General features: G+C 35.3%; 1 protein-coding gene across 1 annotated transcript in view; it reads left to right on the top strand.

The window, feature by feature from the left end:
* The window catches only part of THADA (THADA armadillo repeat containing), a 152029-nt gene that overhangs the window by 51709 nt on the left and 81938 nt on the right, over positions 1-18382 (top strand). The window contains exons 25-27 of the mRNA XM_081313022.1: positions 989-1102; positions 1441-1563; positions 8848-8939. Coding sequence (XP_081169148.1) covers positions 989-1102; positions 1441-1563; positions 8848-8939 — 329 coding nt within the window. The remainder of the gene's footprint in view (positions 1-988; positions 1103-1440; positions 1564-8847; positions 8940-18382) is intronic.

Raw genomic sequence — 18382 nt, 5'->3', positions numbered from 1 at the left:
CCCCTGTGGGCACAATGGCACACATTAAAAATGAAATTTAGTTGCTTCCTCTCATATACAACATATGTATAGACCTACACCTTTACATGTAAGTAACATATAAATATTAATCACTGTCCATCTTGAATACATAACGGAAGGAGCATCTATATGGAGACTAAGGAATGAAATGCAAATTAAATGAAATACAGAATACTATATATGCTACAATACAAAATAAAAGAACAAAGAATCTAGAAGGAAGGCTTGTATGCAGAAAGAGGATAAAGAGAAGATCCCTTTAGCATTGTATCAGTCTTACATTTTCTATGTTCCAAGTCTGTTTTAAAGATAACACTGAAGATAGAAGAAATTCAGAATTATATTGGAGAATTGCTCTTAGGGTATTATCATTTTATTTGCTCATGAATTTTGGAAACTTGTTCTCTGAAATGGGACAGGATACAAAATAGTATCAAAGATGCTGAAATGTAAAGCACATGTGAACACATACACAAAGTCTAATTCATAGCTTCTCTCATAGTGTACTTGCCTGCTTCTTCTAAGCTTTGGTTTTCCATTTAGTATTTGAGTCAATTACTATTTTGATGCTACTTTTATTGCTGAAATGTTGAACAGTCTCTACTTGTTATATTTTCTCATTCATCTCTGTAAACAACACGAGCATTTATGGAGTTGGTGATACATTTTTTTCTTACAATTTTCTACTTCCTTTGTCCTAAATATAATAGATTTAAAGAACTTTTTAATTTTTTAATGAATTGCTTCAATTTCCTAAAAAGATACTGTATAAGAATTCTGCATAAGCGTGACACTGAAATGCAAATCACAATTCTGCATTTTGCTTGATTGAAATGTTTAAATGTTCTTTTGCTACTTCTTGATACTTGAAGCTTATGTTTGGTATTTCCAAGTTGTCATGTTTAAATGCAATAAAAGTGAGAAATATATATCATATCATTTTATTTTATTTCTTTTTTCATTCCAGGCCTTATTAGCTTCAGAACCAAAGAAAGGTAAAGCAAGTCTACTAAAAATGACCATGAAAAGTTTGATAAATTTGGCTTTACCTTCAGATATGCTCACAAGTATAATTTCTCAGGTAATGCATCTCTCTATCTTTATATCTTTTTCTCTGTTAATTCAGAGGACAAGGCTGCGAGCAGAATTTAAATTTGATATGATTCCTTCTTCTATGTTTAGAATTGCTCATCTTCTATCCAATTTTAATTAAATTGAGGGCACACTTTTGGGAGCCAAATCTAAATATCAAGGGCCTTAAATTACAAGTCCTGTGGAATGATTGTGAGATATAGGAGGGTACTGATTAGGACTTGTACCCCATTTGTATTTGGGCTTTTTTGTAATAAAGTTGGCATACATAATTTTGTGATACATTTTGACTAAAGTTCTTATGTTAACTCCCCCCACCCCTTCCAGGTTCATGCGTTAAATATCTTGAGAGCTTTATTCAAGGATACCCGCTTAGGTGAAAATATCATTCCTTATGTGGCAGATGGAATGCAAGCAGCAATATTAGGTTTTACATCTTCTGTCTGGGCAGTAAGTTGATCCTTTACTGGTAGTATATTAAGTTTGAAAGCATTGAATTAATGGTGACCAGACCAGGGATTATGGTTTTCTATAACTTTATAATGTCTGATTTTTTAAATAAATTATTTTTTATAAATTAGAAGGTATATGTTGAGTATAGAGCTAACCTGCTTTCATAGGACACATGCTATGAAATGTGTAAAACCACTGAAATTGGCTATTATATCCACTAACTTTTCATTTGATTTTTATTTAGTGTTTTATACTAAAGGCTAACATTTATTTGACTGAAAAAAAATTGACTTCCATTATCTTATGACAGAGAATACAGCTTCTAAATGATAAGTTGAAATTAAAATCCAGGTACTTTTTAAAAAATTGTTATATCTTCAAATGTTACTTAGCCAATTAAAACAGTAATTGTAGCCAATAGTAGTCTCTTGGTCTAAAATAAGAGAATATTTTTTGACTGGTTTCACTGGCATTTCAGAATCATATTAAGTTGCATAAACATTTCTCTGTGTCACATATTCTGTATATTCACAGACATGTATGCTACTTATACAGAACTCTGTGTCCATAGAGAAAGGAGCAGCCTACTTCTCTATGCATGTAAAATAATGCAAATGAACTTGCAATTGAAGAAGAAATGTGCCATCTTTTCTATGAACAGGTTATGTTTTTCTCAGTTAATTCAGAAAGGGGTTGTACTGTTAAACGTAGACAAAAATACAGTTTGGCCATGGAGAAAGGGAGCAGTCTCTTCCTTGCTGGATTTGAGTAATGTTCTTTGAAAGTGCAGGATAGACCTTCCAGTGAGTTCTTGCAGGTATTCATATGGAGACTACATGGCCAGATGTTTTCATATATGGTCTAAATGAGATCACATTATTTATATAGTTAAACTATCTTATTCACAATCTTTATTCCACAATTTACTTCATATGGGACTATTATGCACTATAGGTTGCTGAAAGCATCAGACCCCTAATGTCAACAATTTATTAAAATCAGATGGAAATATAGTGGATGAGTATGCTAAGATATTTTAGGGAGTTATTAAAATATAGTCATAAATGTGCTTTACCATAAGCCATTAATAAGATGAAAATGCATACAACTGAAATTATAGTTAAGATCTTTATAAACCTAACACACACAAAAACCCAGATTATCGGTCAAATAAGAAATCTGACAAAAGAATCAGAGACTGTTCTAAACAAAATATATGCAGTTATAAAAATTAACCAGAGAATGCCACTGCTTTAAACATAATGCCCAAGGAAGCCTTTCCACAGCCATAAGGATTGTCTTACTAGTAGAGCAAAGAAATGTTTCTATTGTTTTACTATTAGAGCAAGGAATTTCCGAAATCAATCCAGTACTTATTTTCAGGAGGATTGAGATTAAATATTTTATATGAACTGCTGGATAAATTTTAGAAAATAACAAGTAATGAGCAATATCCTCTTCAGCACTCTTAACCATAAGGGCATTGACAAAGATTGCAAATAACTTATACATCTTGTAGAGCTGAAGGCACTTGCTGCCTTGTTAATTATATCAAGAAATCACTAACAGAGATGAAATGATAGAAAGTGTCGAAGCCACAGGAATCTTGGGGGGAAGTGATCTTGCAATATTGGAATTCAACATTCTGGAAGCACAAGCAATAGAACACAGTCAAACTAGAGTCTTGGACTTTAAAAGAGCTACTCAATAAACTTTGAGAGACCTTGGGAAGAATTCCATGGATGAGAATCCTAAAGGGGAAAACAACTCAAGAAGCTTGGGAAATTTTGAAAAGGCCCAGTCTAGCACAATACCAACAAAGAAGAAAAATAACAGCTCTCAAAAGAAACCAGCATGACTGCATAAAGAACTCTGATAAACTGAAAGATAAAAAGGACAAGTATAAGAAGTGGAAAGAGGGGCACATAACTAAGGCAGAATATCAGCAAACAGCCTGTGCCTGCAAAGATGAAGTGAGGGAAGCTAAGGCTCAAAATGAACTAAGGCTTGCGACCAAAGTCAAAAATAACAAAAAAGCTTCTTTCAACATATAAAAAACAAGAAAAAAGTTAAGGAAATGATTGGTCCATTAGTGGGGGAAAGTGGCAAGAAGGTGACAAGCAACAGGGAGAAAGCAGAACTCTTTAACTCGTTTTTTGCATCTGTCTTTACACAAAGGGAAAAAACAGTCCAACCTACCAAAAACAAGTGCCATAAAAAACAGAATAGAAACGCAAGTTAAGATAGGCAAGAAAATGGTAAGTGAGCACCTGTCCAGCCTAGACGAGTTCAAATCACCAGGACCAGATGGATTACACCCCAAGGTTCTGAAGGAACTGGCAGACGTGATCTCAGAACCACTGAACTATATTTTTCAAAGATCCTGGAGCACTGGGGAACTACCAGAGGACTGGAAGAGAGCTGATGTAGTTCCCATCTTCAAAAAAGGGAAAAAAATAGATCCAGGAAACTACAGACCTATCAGCCTGACCTCAATACCTGGGAAGATTCTGGAAAAGATAATCAAACAACAAATCAGCGAACACCTTGATGCAAACAAAGTTATCACTAAAAGCCAACATGATCATGCCAGACAAATCTTATTGCATTCTTTGACCAAGTGACAAAATTAGTGGACCAGAGGAATGCTGTAGATATAATTTACTTGGACTTCAGTAAGGCATTTGACAAAGTAGATCACGACCTACTACTTGATAAGATAGAAAAATGTGGGTTAGATAGTATCACCACCAGATGGATTCGTAGCTGGCTGACAGGCTGTACTCAGTGTGTGGTCCTCAATGGAACTGCATCTACATGGAAGGAAGTGTGTAGTGGGGTGCCCCAGGGCTCTGTTCTGGGCTCAGTGCTCTTCAACATCTTCATCAATGATTTGGATGAGGGGATAGATGGGGAACTCATCAAATTTGCAGACGACACCAAGCTGGCAGGAATAGCCAATACTGCAGAAGATAGGCTTAAGATACAGGAGGATCTGGACAGACTTGAACACTGGGCGCTATCTAACAAAATGAAATTCAATGGTGAAAAAAGTAAGGAAAAATCAGGAAGCAGGAAAAATCAAATGCACAGATATAGTTTAGGTGGTACCTTGCTCAATAATAGTAACTGTGAGAGAGATCTCGGAGTCCTAGTGGACAATCACTTAAATATGAGCCAGCAGTGTGCTGCAGCTGCCAAAAAAGCCAACACAGTGCTAGGCTGCATTAACAGAGGGATAGAATCAAGATCACGTGAAGTACTAATACCACTTTACAATCCCTTGGTAAGGCCACACCTGGAATACTGCATCCAGTTTTGGTCACCATGATGTAAAAAGATGTTGAGACTCTAGAAAGAGTACAGAGAAGAGCAACAAAGATGATTGGGGGACTGGAGGCTAAAACATATAGGGAACGGTTGCTGGAATTGGGTATGTGTAGTTTAACGAAGAGAAGGGTGAGGGGTGACATGATAGCAGTGTTCCAATATTTCAGGGGCTGCCACAAAGAAGAGGTAGTCAAGCTATTCTCCAAAGCACCTGAAAGCAGGACAAGAAGCAACGGATGGAAACTAGTCAAGGAGAGAAGCAACCTAGAACTAAGGAGAAACTTCCTGACAGTTAGAACAATTAACCAGTGGAACAACCTGCCTCCAGAGGTGGTGAATGCTCCAACACTGGAAGTTTTTAAGAAGAGACTGGACAGCCATTTGTCTGAAATGGTATAGGGTTTCCTGCCTGAGCAGGTGGTTGGACTAGATGACCTCCAAGGTCCCTTCCAACTTCTTCTTCTTCTTCTTCTTCTTCTTCTTCTTCTTCTTCTTCTTCTTCTTCTTCTTCTTCTTCTTCTTCTTCTTCTTCTTCTTCTTCTTCTTCTTCTTGTTATTGTTATTGTTATTGTTATTGTTATTGTTATTATTATTATTATTAAAATTCCTGTAAAGGGAGAAATACTTTTAATATAATTTTTACATTCAATTTTTTTTTGCATTACACTATTGCCATATAGCAGTCTTTTCATTAGATAGTGTAGGCTACTTTGGATAGCTGTATCATCTAGCTGAATTTTATATAATTGTTTTTTTTCTGTAAAATGATTTAAAATGAAAAAAGGCTAATATAAAAAACAAACTTTGAGTGCCCAGACCTTGAAAACATGTTGTACTTTTCTTGCACATGTCCTTCATATCTTAGGACAAGTCAGATAATCTATTATCTCAAGGTGATTGTAATTTGAGAACAAAATTAAACATTCTCATAGAGAAACTTGATTTGATTAGAAGTATGCCTATTTCAGAATAGAGAGAAGAAGGCAATATATTAAAATTGGTATTTACTATGTATTTTAAAGGGAATCCTTGTCAACAAGATATGAGTATCCTAGCTTTTAGTGCTATACACAAATGGAGAACCATTCTTGCTTTAATTATTGAAGGACTGATTGCATTTAATATCTCCTTTAGTAACGTCATTTATCTTCAGTGTTTTATATTGACCAAACTATTGTCAGATAAGGCAAATGCTGCTGCTGCTGCTGCTGCTGCTGCTGCTGCTGCTGCTGCTACTACTACTACTACTACTACTACTACTACTAAAGTTGGAAGGTCCTTGGAAGTCTTCTAGTCCAATCCCCTGCTCAGGCAGGAAACCATATACCATTTCAGATAAATGGCTGTCCAGTCTCTTTTTAAAAATGTCTAGTGTTGGAGCATTCACAACTTCTGGAGGCAGGTTGTTCCACTGATTAATTGTTCTAACTGTCAGGAAATTTCTCCTTAGTTATCGGTTGCTTCTCTCTTTGATCAGTTTTCATCCATTGTTTCTTGTCCTGCCTTTAGGTGCTTTGGCATAGATAACAATACATGGGCATTTGTTCAATGAATGAGGCTGTTGTCTTCAGTTATGTTCAGTTTGTAACTTAACATTTTTAAAAAATATTTTTACTTACCATCACAGTAATTATCCAAGGCCAGTTATAAACTCCTCCTGCCAATCTGAGGGGTAAAAGAATCACACTATCAATATTAAGCAATTAAGTCTTCTTTTACATAGTTGAACTGCAGAATGTGGCTTTCTTGTCAGATCTAAAATAGTATCATTTACAGTACATCAGATATTGATTGATACTAAAAGTAACTGGGATATTGACAGATTTGAAAACCATTTCAGGAAAATCTTGCATGTATATTAGAATTTTATTCTAATCAAATATTGCTGAATCAAGAGTCCCAAAAGAAAATAAATGCAACATATAGTTTGGTTTTATTTTGTACTACCTGGCCTATAGTAAATAGTGAAGAAGTTTGAATATCTGGTCCAATATGAGTTAATTGTACTTTACTATAAACTTAAAACATCTATATGATTTCTTTTGTCATTGCCCCAAATGTTTGTAGTGTTGCTAAAAGGTTCTTAAATTCTGATGAGAAGTTCTTATTCAATAGAGTTTTATTTGAGGAAAAATGAAATGAAATTGTATTGCTTTGATCTGCTGTTTAAATGGAAAAAAAATCCATGTTTTTTCTCCCAAGGTCCTCTGATTGATCAGTGCCTTGACATTTTCCCTAGTTATCAGCTGAGCATTCAGTTGAATTGGTGTATTTTTCCCATTTTATTTTATTTTAATCCCATTTATATCCTGCCCTTCTCCGAAGACTCAGGGCGGCTTACAATCTAAGAAGCACAAATTGGAATTAAACAAAAAAAATCCACAGGGTTTAAAGGAACTTTTACAAGTTAATTTATCTGAAACTTGCATGACACATTAGAGGCCAGAGGACCATTCCAGGGCATCAGAAAGAGATTTTATTTTTTTGTTTTTTTGATGGTCCCGAAACTTTGATCTTTTAACTACAGGGAAAGAGAAGCTTGTGATTCTGGATTACATATGTACTTTGATGTAAAAATCTCCATTCGCTTTTATAAAGATTTAATCTCTACTATTCACAATGAGTTGTAATGAGCAACCTGAGAGAGATCTACCCAGATATATTATAAAGTAGTGATAAAATTGTAATATAAAACAGAATGAAATTTAAATATTGTATTTCTGTATAAAAGATATTTTGTGGTAAAGCTCCATGCTCCAAATATTACAAAATCCAGCGTAGTTAGTAAAGAAATCAGACAACAGGAAATGTCTTCAGATAGCTAAGAACCCACAGGAGAAAAACCTGTATACTATTCTTATTAGGCTCCTTCCTTCCTTCCTTCCTTCCTTCCTTCCTTCCTTCCTTCCTTCCTTCCTTCCTTCCTTCTCCCTCCCTCATCAATCAGTCAATCATATTTCTGAACTGCCTATCTCCCTCAGAGAGGGTCTCTCATTGATGTACAATATAATCAATATATAAAGAATGTATAAACTTAACATTAAATTATTAAAATTAATTTAAGATTTAAAAACTTTAAATTATAACATAAAATTTCAAAAAGGTAAAAAAATTCAAAACAGGCATTTAGCATTAATTAATACAGCTGGAAGATTTCTCATGGGGGCCAGCCAGCCTCACAGTTGTGTGGTTCTTTGTGCCTCCCATGCAAGGCCACAGTACCAAGTTTGGACTCCTTTGCAGAAGGCCAGGAGATTGTACATCTATAATCTAGTACGTATTTAAAGAATAGTACTCAAAGGTAGGAGAATCGTCGGGTATGCCATGACAACTGGTCCATATTAACTAATCCCCCTTCCCCTGCTTGGGAGTTGCAAATTGCATCTTGAATTGTAATGTAAGTATATATTCAATGTGATATTACTTCTCCTACATGCTGATTCTAATTAAAAATGGGGATAAAGCCCATCTCCCTCATTTTCTAGATATCCATTGTCTAGGAAAGTGGATGATAATAATATTCTTAAAAATGTGTAGGGGCCATGGGTTTCTTCCCCCTTGTCTCTTAAAATATGCTGTTGTGTTAGAGGGAAGAAGAAACCAGGGAATCCTTATTGTGTTGCTTGTTTATCAAGAATGTCAGGCACAAGAAATCAGAAACCAAAGTTTTTCGAAAGAGTCCAAGTTTAATCTATGCTAGCTCAGTATAAGAATCTGAACTATTAACAGTCAAGGCAAATTGGTGGTTCATAAGAGTCAACAGAATTCAAGGAGGTCTGGACTTACATCTCTTGTGGGCTCAAAGTACTCCAAACTGGTGACAGGCTTGACCCATCCTTTGGGTTGCTCTTCAGGGTAAGATGGAGTGGCATATAAATTTAACAAATAAATAAGCCTATTAGAAACTGAATACAAATATCTTAATATTTGCTGTGTTGCTTAATATATTAGGTGAGAAATTCATCTACGCTTCTCTTTAGCGCTCTCATTACAAGAATATTTGGAGTTAAGAGAGGAAAGGATGAGAGCTCAAAGAAAAACAGGTATGTTCATTTCAGTAAGAAATGCTTCTTTAAAATGTATCGTAGTTGAGAACAAATTTATAAACTTTGATTACATATAAATTTACCAAACGATATGGGAGTCTTTTTTCAAAAATGATCCCAAGAATTACATACATTCTGATGTATTGATTATACTCTTTAATCAGACAACAATTTTTTTCAGAAGTATTTCTTTCTCAAAAACTTTCGATGAGTATGACAGATCCTTTCAAACTGAACACAAGTATAACTTCAGACTGTCTGTGTTACATAGGTATCTTAAGAAATATGAAATTAACTTTTAATGACTATAATATATTTAATTGCATAAAGCTTTCAAAATGCTGCATGAATTCAATAGAGTTAAAAATGTTTTGCTGTTTTGGTGTTTGATGCATCTCACTGTAGTGTCCAGCAATAGTCAGTAAACATTGATGGATTCTAGTTGTCCCGTTACTGTTTTTCCATTGTGGCAATGTCCTGGTGAAACTTTTCACTATGTTCATCACTGACTATATCTAGATTTTTGGGAAAGAAGTCCAAGCATAAATGCAGAAAATGAATCTTCAATGACACATTGCACTTCATGGTCTTGTATGGTATAAGAAGTTTGTTAATCAGCCAGATGTAGTTTGGTGCTCTGAAAATTGGTGCCAAGAAAATTATCAATGACATCCTTGAATTGCTTTCCAGGCAATTTTCTCTGGCTCCACTAATGGACCTTCAGAGCACTTGTCATTGTTGACATATCTGATTTGTGGACCAACAAAAATGTCTTCCTTAATCTTGGCATCAGTTATTCTTGGAAACACCTATCTCAAAAAACAGAAATTTTCATCTTTCAGGTTTATCATTTTTATCACAATCATTTGGCTTATGTTGCATATAATGCATTCAAAAAATTATCTGAATCATCTGAAAAAAAATCCTCTGATTCTCCATCTGAAATCTATGTCTTCTTGGTCATTCTTGAACTTTTCACAAAGTATTCTATTTATTGTCACACATGTTTTAATTTCATTATATATCAGTATTTATGTACTGATTTATCTAGCAACTGATCTTCAATTCCACATTTTTGCAAAATATTGCTTAGTTCAAGCTTACTCACTTTATCATTTGCTTTTTCTGACAGAAGAAATGTACAGTCTATTTTCTTTCACTTTTATACATTTCTCAGTTTCTTGCTGAAAATCAGAAATCTCAGCTGCTTATTTCCTGCTTAGCATATAGCCACACTATATGTTCCAGATTTGGCTCATTATTATCTCTCATGCAGAATTGTGCTAAATATTGCACACTTAACAAATACAGAATGTTTTTGAGAAATAACCAGAATCTACTGGAATGTATGAACTCTTTATGTAACACAAATGCACTGACACTATTTTAAATTGATCATTGACAATTAATTCTTTGCCTAAAATCACTGCTGAAGAAAACTTTATTGCTTTTCACCTCTACATTTCAAAACCACTAGATGTCTCCCTTGATACATTTTTTAATAAAATAAATGCAGTGCACTTACAGCAACTATGTTGTGTTTGGTTTCCTTAGACAGCCTTTGTTTTCATCTTCATCTTGAATTTAGATTGCATTTTATATAGCTTGTTCGGTCACTTTAAATGTGGCAATAGTTTTGAATTGTGAAATCTGCAAGTAGGGACTGATTCATAAAAGTGAATTTTATTTCTGTAGATTAACTGTACATGGATCTCCATACATTTTTTTTACTTAACTAACAGCAGTGGCTTTCTCCTAAAAATTCTTTTCAATCTTCATTTTTAACCAGTTCCTGGTTATTCACCTTATTATCTATTCAAGTTCAATGGACTTCTTAAATTGTAGCATGGAGAACCTGACACAGTACTTAGTTGGGAGTTGTGCAATGTGGAAGACATCGGAACTAGCATTTCCCCTGAAATGGCTAATATTTTGGTTCTTGTCTTTTGGCAGCCATGTCACACTGCTGATTCATAATTCCAGGCCTTTTCATATATCTTATTATGAAGTCAAGTTCATCTGTGCCTTGATTTTTCCCCTAAATTTGAGAACTTTGCATTTTTTTCTGTTATCTTTCTGTTTGGCACTTAACCTATAAAAATATTTCGAATTTTGTTTCCATCTTCTAGTCTATTTGTTTAGATTACATATGCTTTACCTAGCTTAGGTACTGAATTTCTAAACTATTTTCTACGCCTTGATTAGTCAATTATTTTTCTAGATAGGTTTAAAACAAATGCTGGAAGATATATTTGTGCCCAAATATCTTCTACTCTCTTCTCTCCTATTTGTTCTATCATATTTTTATAATTAATTACTTTCTTCAAGCTCATTACCCCTGCAGTTTTGTTGGTCTTTTTTTAGCTCTTTCAACTTGGGATGGAGTTGGACCTACTTTAATTTAATTCCTAATTCACATACCTTTCCTCCCCAAATTCTAAATATTCTTACTAGTGACAATTTTTTCAACAGTTAACTATATTTACATTGGTGGATTTAATTCTGTTTTTTCCATATAAGCCCTCTCATAATTTTATATTTCTTAATCAATAAGTAAAAAAAAGTAGAAAGAGAAAAGAAAAGAGGAGAGAGACAAAAAAGAAGAAAAAAAAGAAGAAGAAAGAAAAGGGAAAAAAGAAAAAATAGACGAGCACTGAGATACAAAAAATAACATACAGGTTAAAATATGTAACCCTTCTAATTTAATATATATTTATTCCCTCAATTTCTTATTCTTTTTGACCATAGCTAGGAATGTATTTAATCTATTTAAACTTTAAGCATTCCATTCAATAGTTCTAATTATCTAATCCTTTAACTCTCATTCAAAACACATTTTTTATTCTTTTCTTATTGTCATATTTAAATAACTAAAATATTTGCTTTGTTTAACATTTCAACTTTTTTTAACAGAAAGAAAAAAAACATATTAAGAAAAAAAATCATCCCTCTAAGAGCAATATGTTTCAAAGTTTTTCCATTTCTTTAGCCATATTCAAACAAATGTTTCTTTTTAAATATTCCCTTTGATAAGTTCCATCATCTATCTTCTCGATTTCCATTTTAGTCTTTTTTCTCTGGCCATTGCCTTTCTTAATCAGTATGTTTTGCTGTATCATTTGTTTCCCTGTAAAGAATTTTTTTCTCATTCTTTTTCTTATCTTCAAAGTTGCTTGGACGTGTTGAAATATTTCCCATTTGGATTAAATCATGATTTTTTATTTTATACGGTTCCATCTTTAAGTCTCTATTCTCAGAATTATATTCAGTCATCTTTACTGTATTTTCCTGGGAAATTTTTTGAAGTGAAATTAAGTTGGAAATAAGTTGATTCATGCTCTCAAGGTTATTCTGCATTTCTTTGTAGTTTAAAGTCATTGTCCTTTGAAATTGTTGCTTCTTATCATGTTTCCTTTTGTGAAGTATTCATTGCTTCAGCTTTGTTACTCTTACTTTGTTTACACAGCTGCATTTTCTAAAAACTTTGAGGGTCAGAGAAAAAAAATCCTCACCCACCAGCAGGTGTCAGCATTTGCTCATTTTTCAGGTCTTTCTAGTCTTTTTCTCTCTCTAAAGGGTAAGTTTCGCCGCTTCCGATAACCAAAAGGAGGGAGCAGAATCCCCCTCCCCCTTTCCTTCTTCGGAGATCTCTTATTTTGGGGACTTTCTTCTTCAGTGTTCTGTACCAGCCTGCTACCGGCCCTGCAAAAAAGGCAGGGACAACCCCTTTACAAACGGCAAGAGGCTGGAATTACGCCTGCCAAATTTATAGCTACAAAAACAAACAAGACACGAACCAAGAAACAGGAGCTTTAAGAAACACGAACTATCCAAGCGGTTGCCTTCAGCAAACCAGCCCTCCCCACACATTCCCCTTATATAGAGTTCAGGGCGTGGCTTCTCTCTGCCTCCTTCCAAGAAGCCCCATTGCCTTCCTCTGTTTACTCCTAATTGACTGCCTCCTGCGTCGGGCGTCCTTGAACAGGGCCAGCTGTGGGTCATCTTCATCCACGCTGTCAGGCTCACACAGCTGGGTCTCCGTGGTGACCAAGTGGGAGGGGCCTGGCTGAGGGCTCTCATCAGCAAGATCTTAAACCCCCTCAGCAAGGTCTTCAACACCCCCCTCCTCCTCCTCTGAGTCGTCCGACCCAACTGCCGACCCCACAGGCTGACCCTGAATCACAACATTCAGGAAAATAAGTAGGATAGAGAAAATCAATATTCTTACCCAGATTCAAGCATGCTGTTTTAAATCCGCTTAATTTAAAAACTTATGACTTCTGTTGTCTCCAACTATGCAGTTAGTCAGCCTTTTCTTCTGTTGGTTTCTGGGAGGCTTCTCCTGGACCATTCGGAGAGACTGCCGTCTCTCCTAAGTCCCTGGGATTTCCTTCCTTCATTCCACCCCTTCAAGGTGGGTTCTGGCCCCTTAGGGTCCCCAACAAAAAGAAATTCCAGCCGAAGAGTTCGGCATTCCGAATCTTCAGACTGTTTGCTGGAAAACAGCAGTAATCTTTGTTGCTCTTCTCTGTACTCTTTCCAGAGTCTCAACATCTTTTTTACAACGTGGTGACCAAAACTGGATGCAGTATTCCAAGTTTGGTCTTACCAAGGCATTATAAAGTGGTATTAATACTTCACGTGATCTTGATTCTATACCTCTGTTAATGCAGCCTAGCACTGTGTTGGCTTTTCTGGCAGCTGCAGCACACTGCTGGCTCATATTTAAGTGATTGTCCAAGATCCCTCTCACAATTACTACTATTGAGCAAGGTAACCCCTATACTATACCTGTACATTTGGTTTTTCTTGCCTAAATGAAGAACCTTACTTTTTTCACCATTGAATTTCATTTTGTTAGATAGCGCCCAGTGTTCAAGTCTGTCCTGTATCTTAAGCCTGTCCTCTGGAGTGTTGGCTATTCCTGCCAGCTTGCTGTCTGCAAATTCATCTCTTTTGAATCTTCATTTCCAAGTACTTATTTTGATACATATATGTAAATGAAATCCATATTCTTAACTTTATAAATCACTGGCAGTGCTATTTTGAAAAGATATAGAAGTTGAGGTTTAATCACAGAAGATCCACATTTATTTCCCTAGTTGTTCTAAGAAAGTATCAGCTAGTCAAATGAGGCTGAAGTTAATATTGTTTTAATGCATAGAAGTCACAATCATAAAAATTATATGGCCCATTATATGCTGAACTTCACTATCCATTGTGAACTTAGTCAGTTGAGGCTTTTGTATAATGCTTTTTAATGTTATAAAGAAGTTATAGGCTACTAGCCTTAATTATACTTAGGTCATATGCTGCCTTCTCTGCTGATGGTAAATAGAATACTGAGGGATGTTTCTACAATTACGAAGCTACTATATGCTTAAATAACACAGCTAAGCTTTATTTTTTAACATTAGAAAAATAATGTTATAAAAAATAATGTTATAAAAAATAATGCGTCTCCTGCATTAAAAAATGACTGTATCTGGAGTGTTGTTTTTTTTAATCCTTTGCACTACCTGATGTATTTACCTCCTTCATCATTAAGAAGTGCTGGCTTTTCACAGTGGCTTTACTTATGCCTAAATACACAAAGGTATCATAAATAGCAAACTAACAGATACTGGGAGAGTAGGGTATAAAAGAGATCAAAGCCAACAGACCATGCAGTCATTTCAGAATCTTGGCTGGCTGCTCTTGTAAATAGGAGAGCTTCTAAAGCAGAAAGCATTACTGTATTTATATATGCCTTGACTGACAGCTCAGTTATTAGTTTTGTAGAAACACAGGCAAGGTAAGCCCTTAGGAATGTTTGCTCTATCGGTTTCTGTCTGAAAGAAAATGGAAGCCAAGGTACAATAGCTTGTTCTCTGTTTCCCCAAAGTATTTATTTTAGACCTATGCAGTATAAAAGAGTGTTTTCCTAAGTCACTGAACTTAAGCAGTGTTGTTTGCTTTCTGGTAGTTAAGCATGTTACCTTGCTGTTTCTTGAAAAACAAGCACTACATTCATCAGTCTTTTTTCTTTTTTCATTTTACTGAATTATTCTAGATTCTCAGACATGCTTTTTCTTGGCTCAATAAATTTGAATTATGTCTGTGAATAATTCACAAAAATAATCTGTAACTAAAGTGACAGTGTAGAAGTGGTGCCTAAATTGTATAACAACCATTCATTTAGTGACTGTTCAAAGTTGCAACGGCACTGAAAAAAGTCACTTATGACCGGTTTACACGCTTACTGTATGACCGTGGCAGCATTATCATGCTCATGCATTCCAATTTGGGTGCTTGGCAACTGGCATGTATTTATGACAGTTGCACTACTCTGAAGTCATGTGATCACCATTTATAAGCCACCTATCATCACTAATCTTTGCAAAGGTATAGTTGATAGTGTGTCCTAGGGAGCCGTTGGATTTCTTGTAGACTAAGACATCAAGGAAGTTTGTTCTACCATAAAAAAACACACACAAACTGCTATCTGAACGCACTCTCACACCACCACCCAGCACAGATCAACTCCGTAGCCAAGACACTCATCTCCAGAACAAAACACCTAGCTGACGAACAACACCTAAAAACCGAACTACACACTCTCACTAATGTACTAACAGCCAATGGATTCCAAAGAAACATGATTACCAACTTAATCCGAAGAGAGACACCCACAAAAACCCAAGACAGAGAACAAGAAAATGGCAAAGCCCTCCTCCCATACTTAAAAGGGACCACAGACAGAATCAGCAAGATCCTCCAAAAACACAACATCAAAACAGCATTCTACACAGTCAGAAAAATATCCACCATCCTAAGAAACCCCAAAGACATAATTGGGTTAGAAAACCAAGGAGTATACGAAATCCCATGCACCACCTGCCCCACCACATACATCGGACAGACCAACAGAAGAATAAGTGCACGCATTGAAGAGCACAGGAACTCACTCAGAAAGGGAGAACAAACTTCATCCCTGTTCCAACACTTTAAAGCCACGGGACATGAAATTGATTAAAAAAAAACCAAAACTATCGCCAAAATTGAACATTTTAACAACAGAATAATCAGAGAAGCCATTGAGATAGAAAAACGCCCCCACAGCATGAACAAACGAGATGATACCTCTCGCCTACCAGCCATTTGGAAACCCGCCTTGATTGACAGACGAGTCCCAACCACCAAGAATGATACCAGACCCAAACTCATGATAACATCACATGACATCACCACCACACAACCATTCAAAAAGCAAATCCGAACCCACAACGATAACGACACACAACCACAAAACAGAAACCTAACTACAGCTGCAACATCAGCCACTTTAAACCCCTCCAAACCACACAATAAGCAAACTGAAACCCACTATAAAAACATGGCACCACCACAAACACGGAGCCGAACAAAAGCAGCACAACTCACCAGTTCAGGTCTAAGGCTGACAGCTGAGACCAGCCCATCCACTCAAAACAGATCCAATCAGAACACAGCCCCCATTCAAAACACACTCCCACCCAATCAGAGCACACCTCCACCCACAGAACACACCCCCTCTGGCAGTTTAAAAAAGAGGAACAAACAGCCACTACCACACACTTCTCCCAGAAGAACGAAGCTGAAGCCACCAGCCTGAGGATGACGGATGAGATTTCGTCGAAACGTTGCTCTTATACTTTCAATTCTACGTGGGGGAAAACCCGAATGACCAAAGGTATATATATATAGAGTCCCTGTACATATTTATTTATTATATGTTAATCCTACATTTATTACTTTATAAGTAACTCAAGGTAGCAAAGATATAAAATACACCTTCCTCCTATTTTCCTCCCACCAACAACCCTGTGAAATAGATTGGGCTGAGAGAAAGTGACTAGCCCAAAATCACCCAGCTGGCTTTTATGCCTAAGAAGATGGGACTAGAACTCACAGTCTCCAGGTTTCTAGGCTTGTACCTTATATCCTACACCAAACTGGCTTCTTCCAAAAATTCAGTGTTTTTTTAAAATAAAAATGTTGTATGCTTGTTTGTTAAAATATAATTCTCTTATGGTAACTACTTGAAAAAACTTTATGGTAGAATTCCTGCTGAGAATGCTTTTCCAAAGAATACTTGTGTAGGTCTAGCACCAAGGAGAGACTGTTTCTCAACTTCCTTTAAGATGTTTGAATGGTTTGTTTTGCCCTTACCCACTACTCTTAGTTTTTCCCCCCCCAAAGTTACCTTATAACTTTTATTGTTCCATGTAAACTATAAATGAAAGGTTAGCATAAGAGTAGGATAAAATAATGTATAAAATATAGATGAAAGCTCACATGGACCTTCATTTCAGGTCTTGCATTTTCAGAGAAGTCAGTTTATATTTTTGCTTGGTCAGATTAATATGAATGATTAATTTGGTCTATTTGAGTTTGTAGTTGTACTTTCGTAATCCAGTAAATCATAAGATAAAGCATAGTTGATACTAAAGACCAAATATTCAAAATTGCATTGTAATTTTATTGATACGTAATATCTTAAAATAGTATTTATATAGATACAAAATATTTGAAAATACACAAACGGATTTAAGTTATACTACAATGTATAATTACATATGTAGAAAGAGTAAAATAAAATTATCAAAGGTATCATCTTTTTAGTGACTTTATCAGTTTGTAAGCACATCTGATATTAGCATTTGCCAAAACAATTAGAGTATTTTTTTCATTTATGACTGCTTCTACTTTGGCATCTTAATAAATAAATTTTGTTCTTAAAATTAAGCAAAATTCCAGACAGCTTACATAAAGTGGGAACTTTCCATAGTTATTGTTTATTGCTATTTATCATCACTGTGCCAGAGATTCTACCATTCCATGATTCCTTGGGTTTAGTTGGAGCAGATTAACAGGAATTTGCTTGGATTCTCATGTTCCATAAAGAAGCTTGCAATTTACAAAACACTTTTCTTCGGACATTTTGCCACTAAATTCTTAACAGAATATACTTTCCTTTACTTTTGGATTAAAACCATTTCAGCTTTCCATTACATTTTCAAAAGTTTATTCCCTTCCTTTTTAGTAAAAAAAATGCTTTTATTGAAATATTGATAAGTAATGACCTCCAGATGCTGTGGAGATTAATATTTCTGAAGAAAGCACCTTCTGTAAATTTCTTCTCTAATATGACTTTTTAGTGTACTGCTTTCAACGTACAATATTCTTTTCAAGAATGCTCTGGCTTCTTAATTCCTGATATTTGTTTACTTATTAAGTTTATATGGCCAGCCATGCGTGACTCTAGATGACTAACAGTTAAAAACAGAATACAAATACAGTAATAAAACAACAACTTTAAAAACAATAAAATAACTTGGCTGGTATGTCATTTTATGCTAACACAAGTCAAGACCCAGAAACAGTCTTGTTTGTACTATTAGGATTTCAGGCTTGATGGC

This window comes from Vipera berus (genome assembly GCF_964194415.1).
Source record: "Vipera berus genome assembly, chromosome: 1".
Classification (NCBI taxonomy): domain Eukaryota; kingdom Metazoa; phylum Chordata; class Lepidosauria; order Squamata; family Viperidae; genus Vipera; species Vipera berus.
Note: the sequence above shows the minus strand (reverse complement) of the source record. Positions and strands in the feature narration are given on the sequence as shown.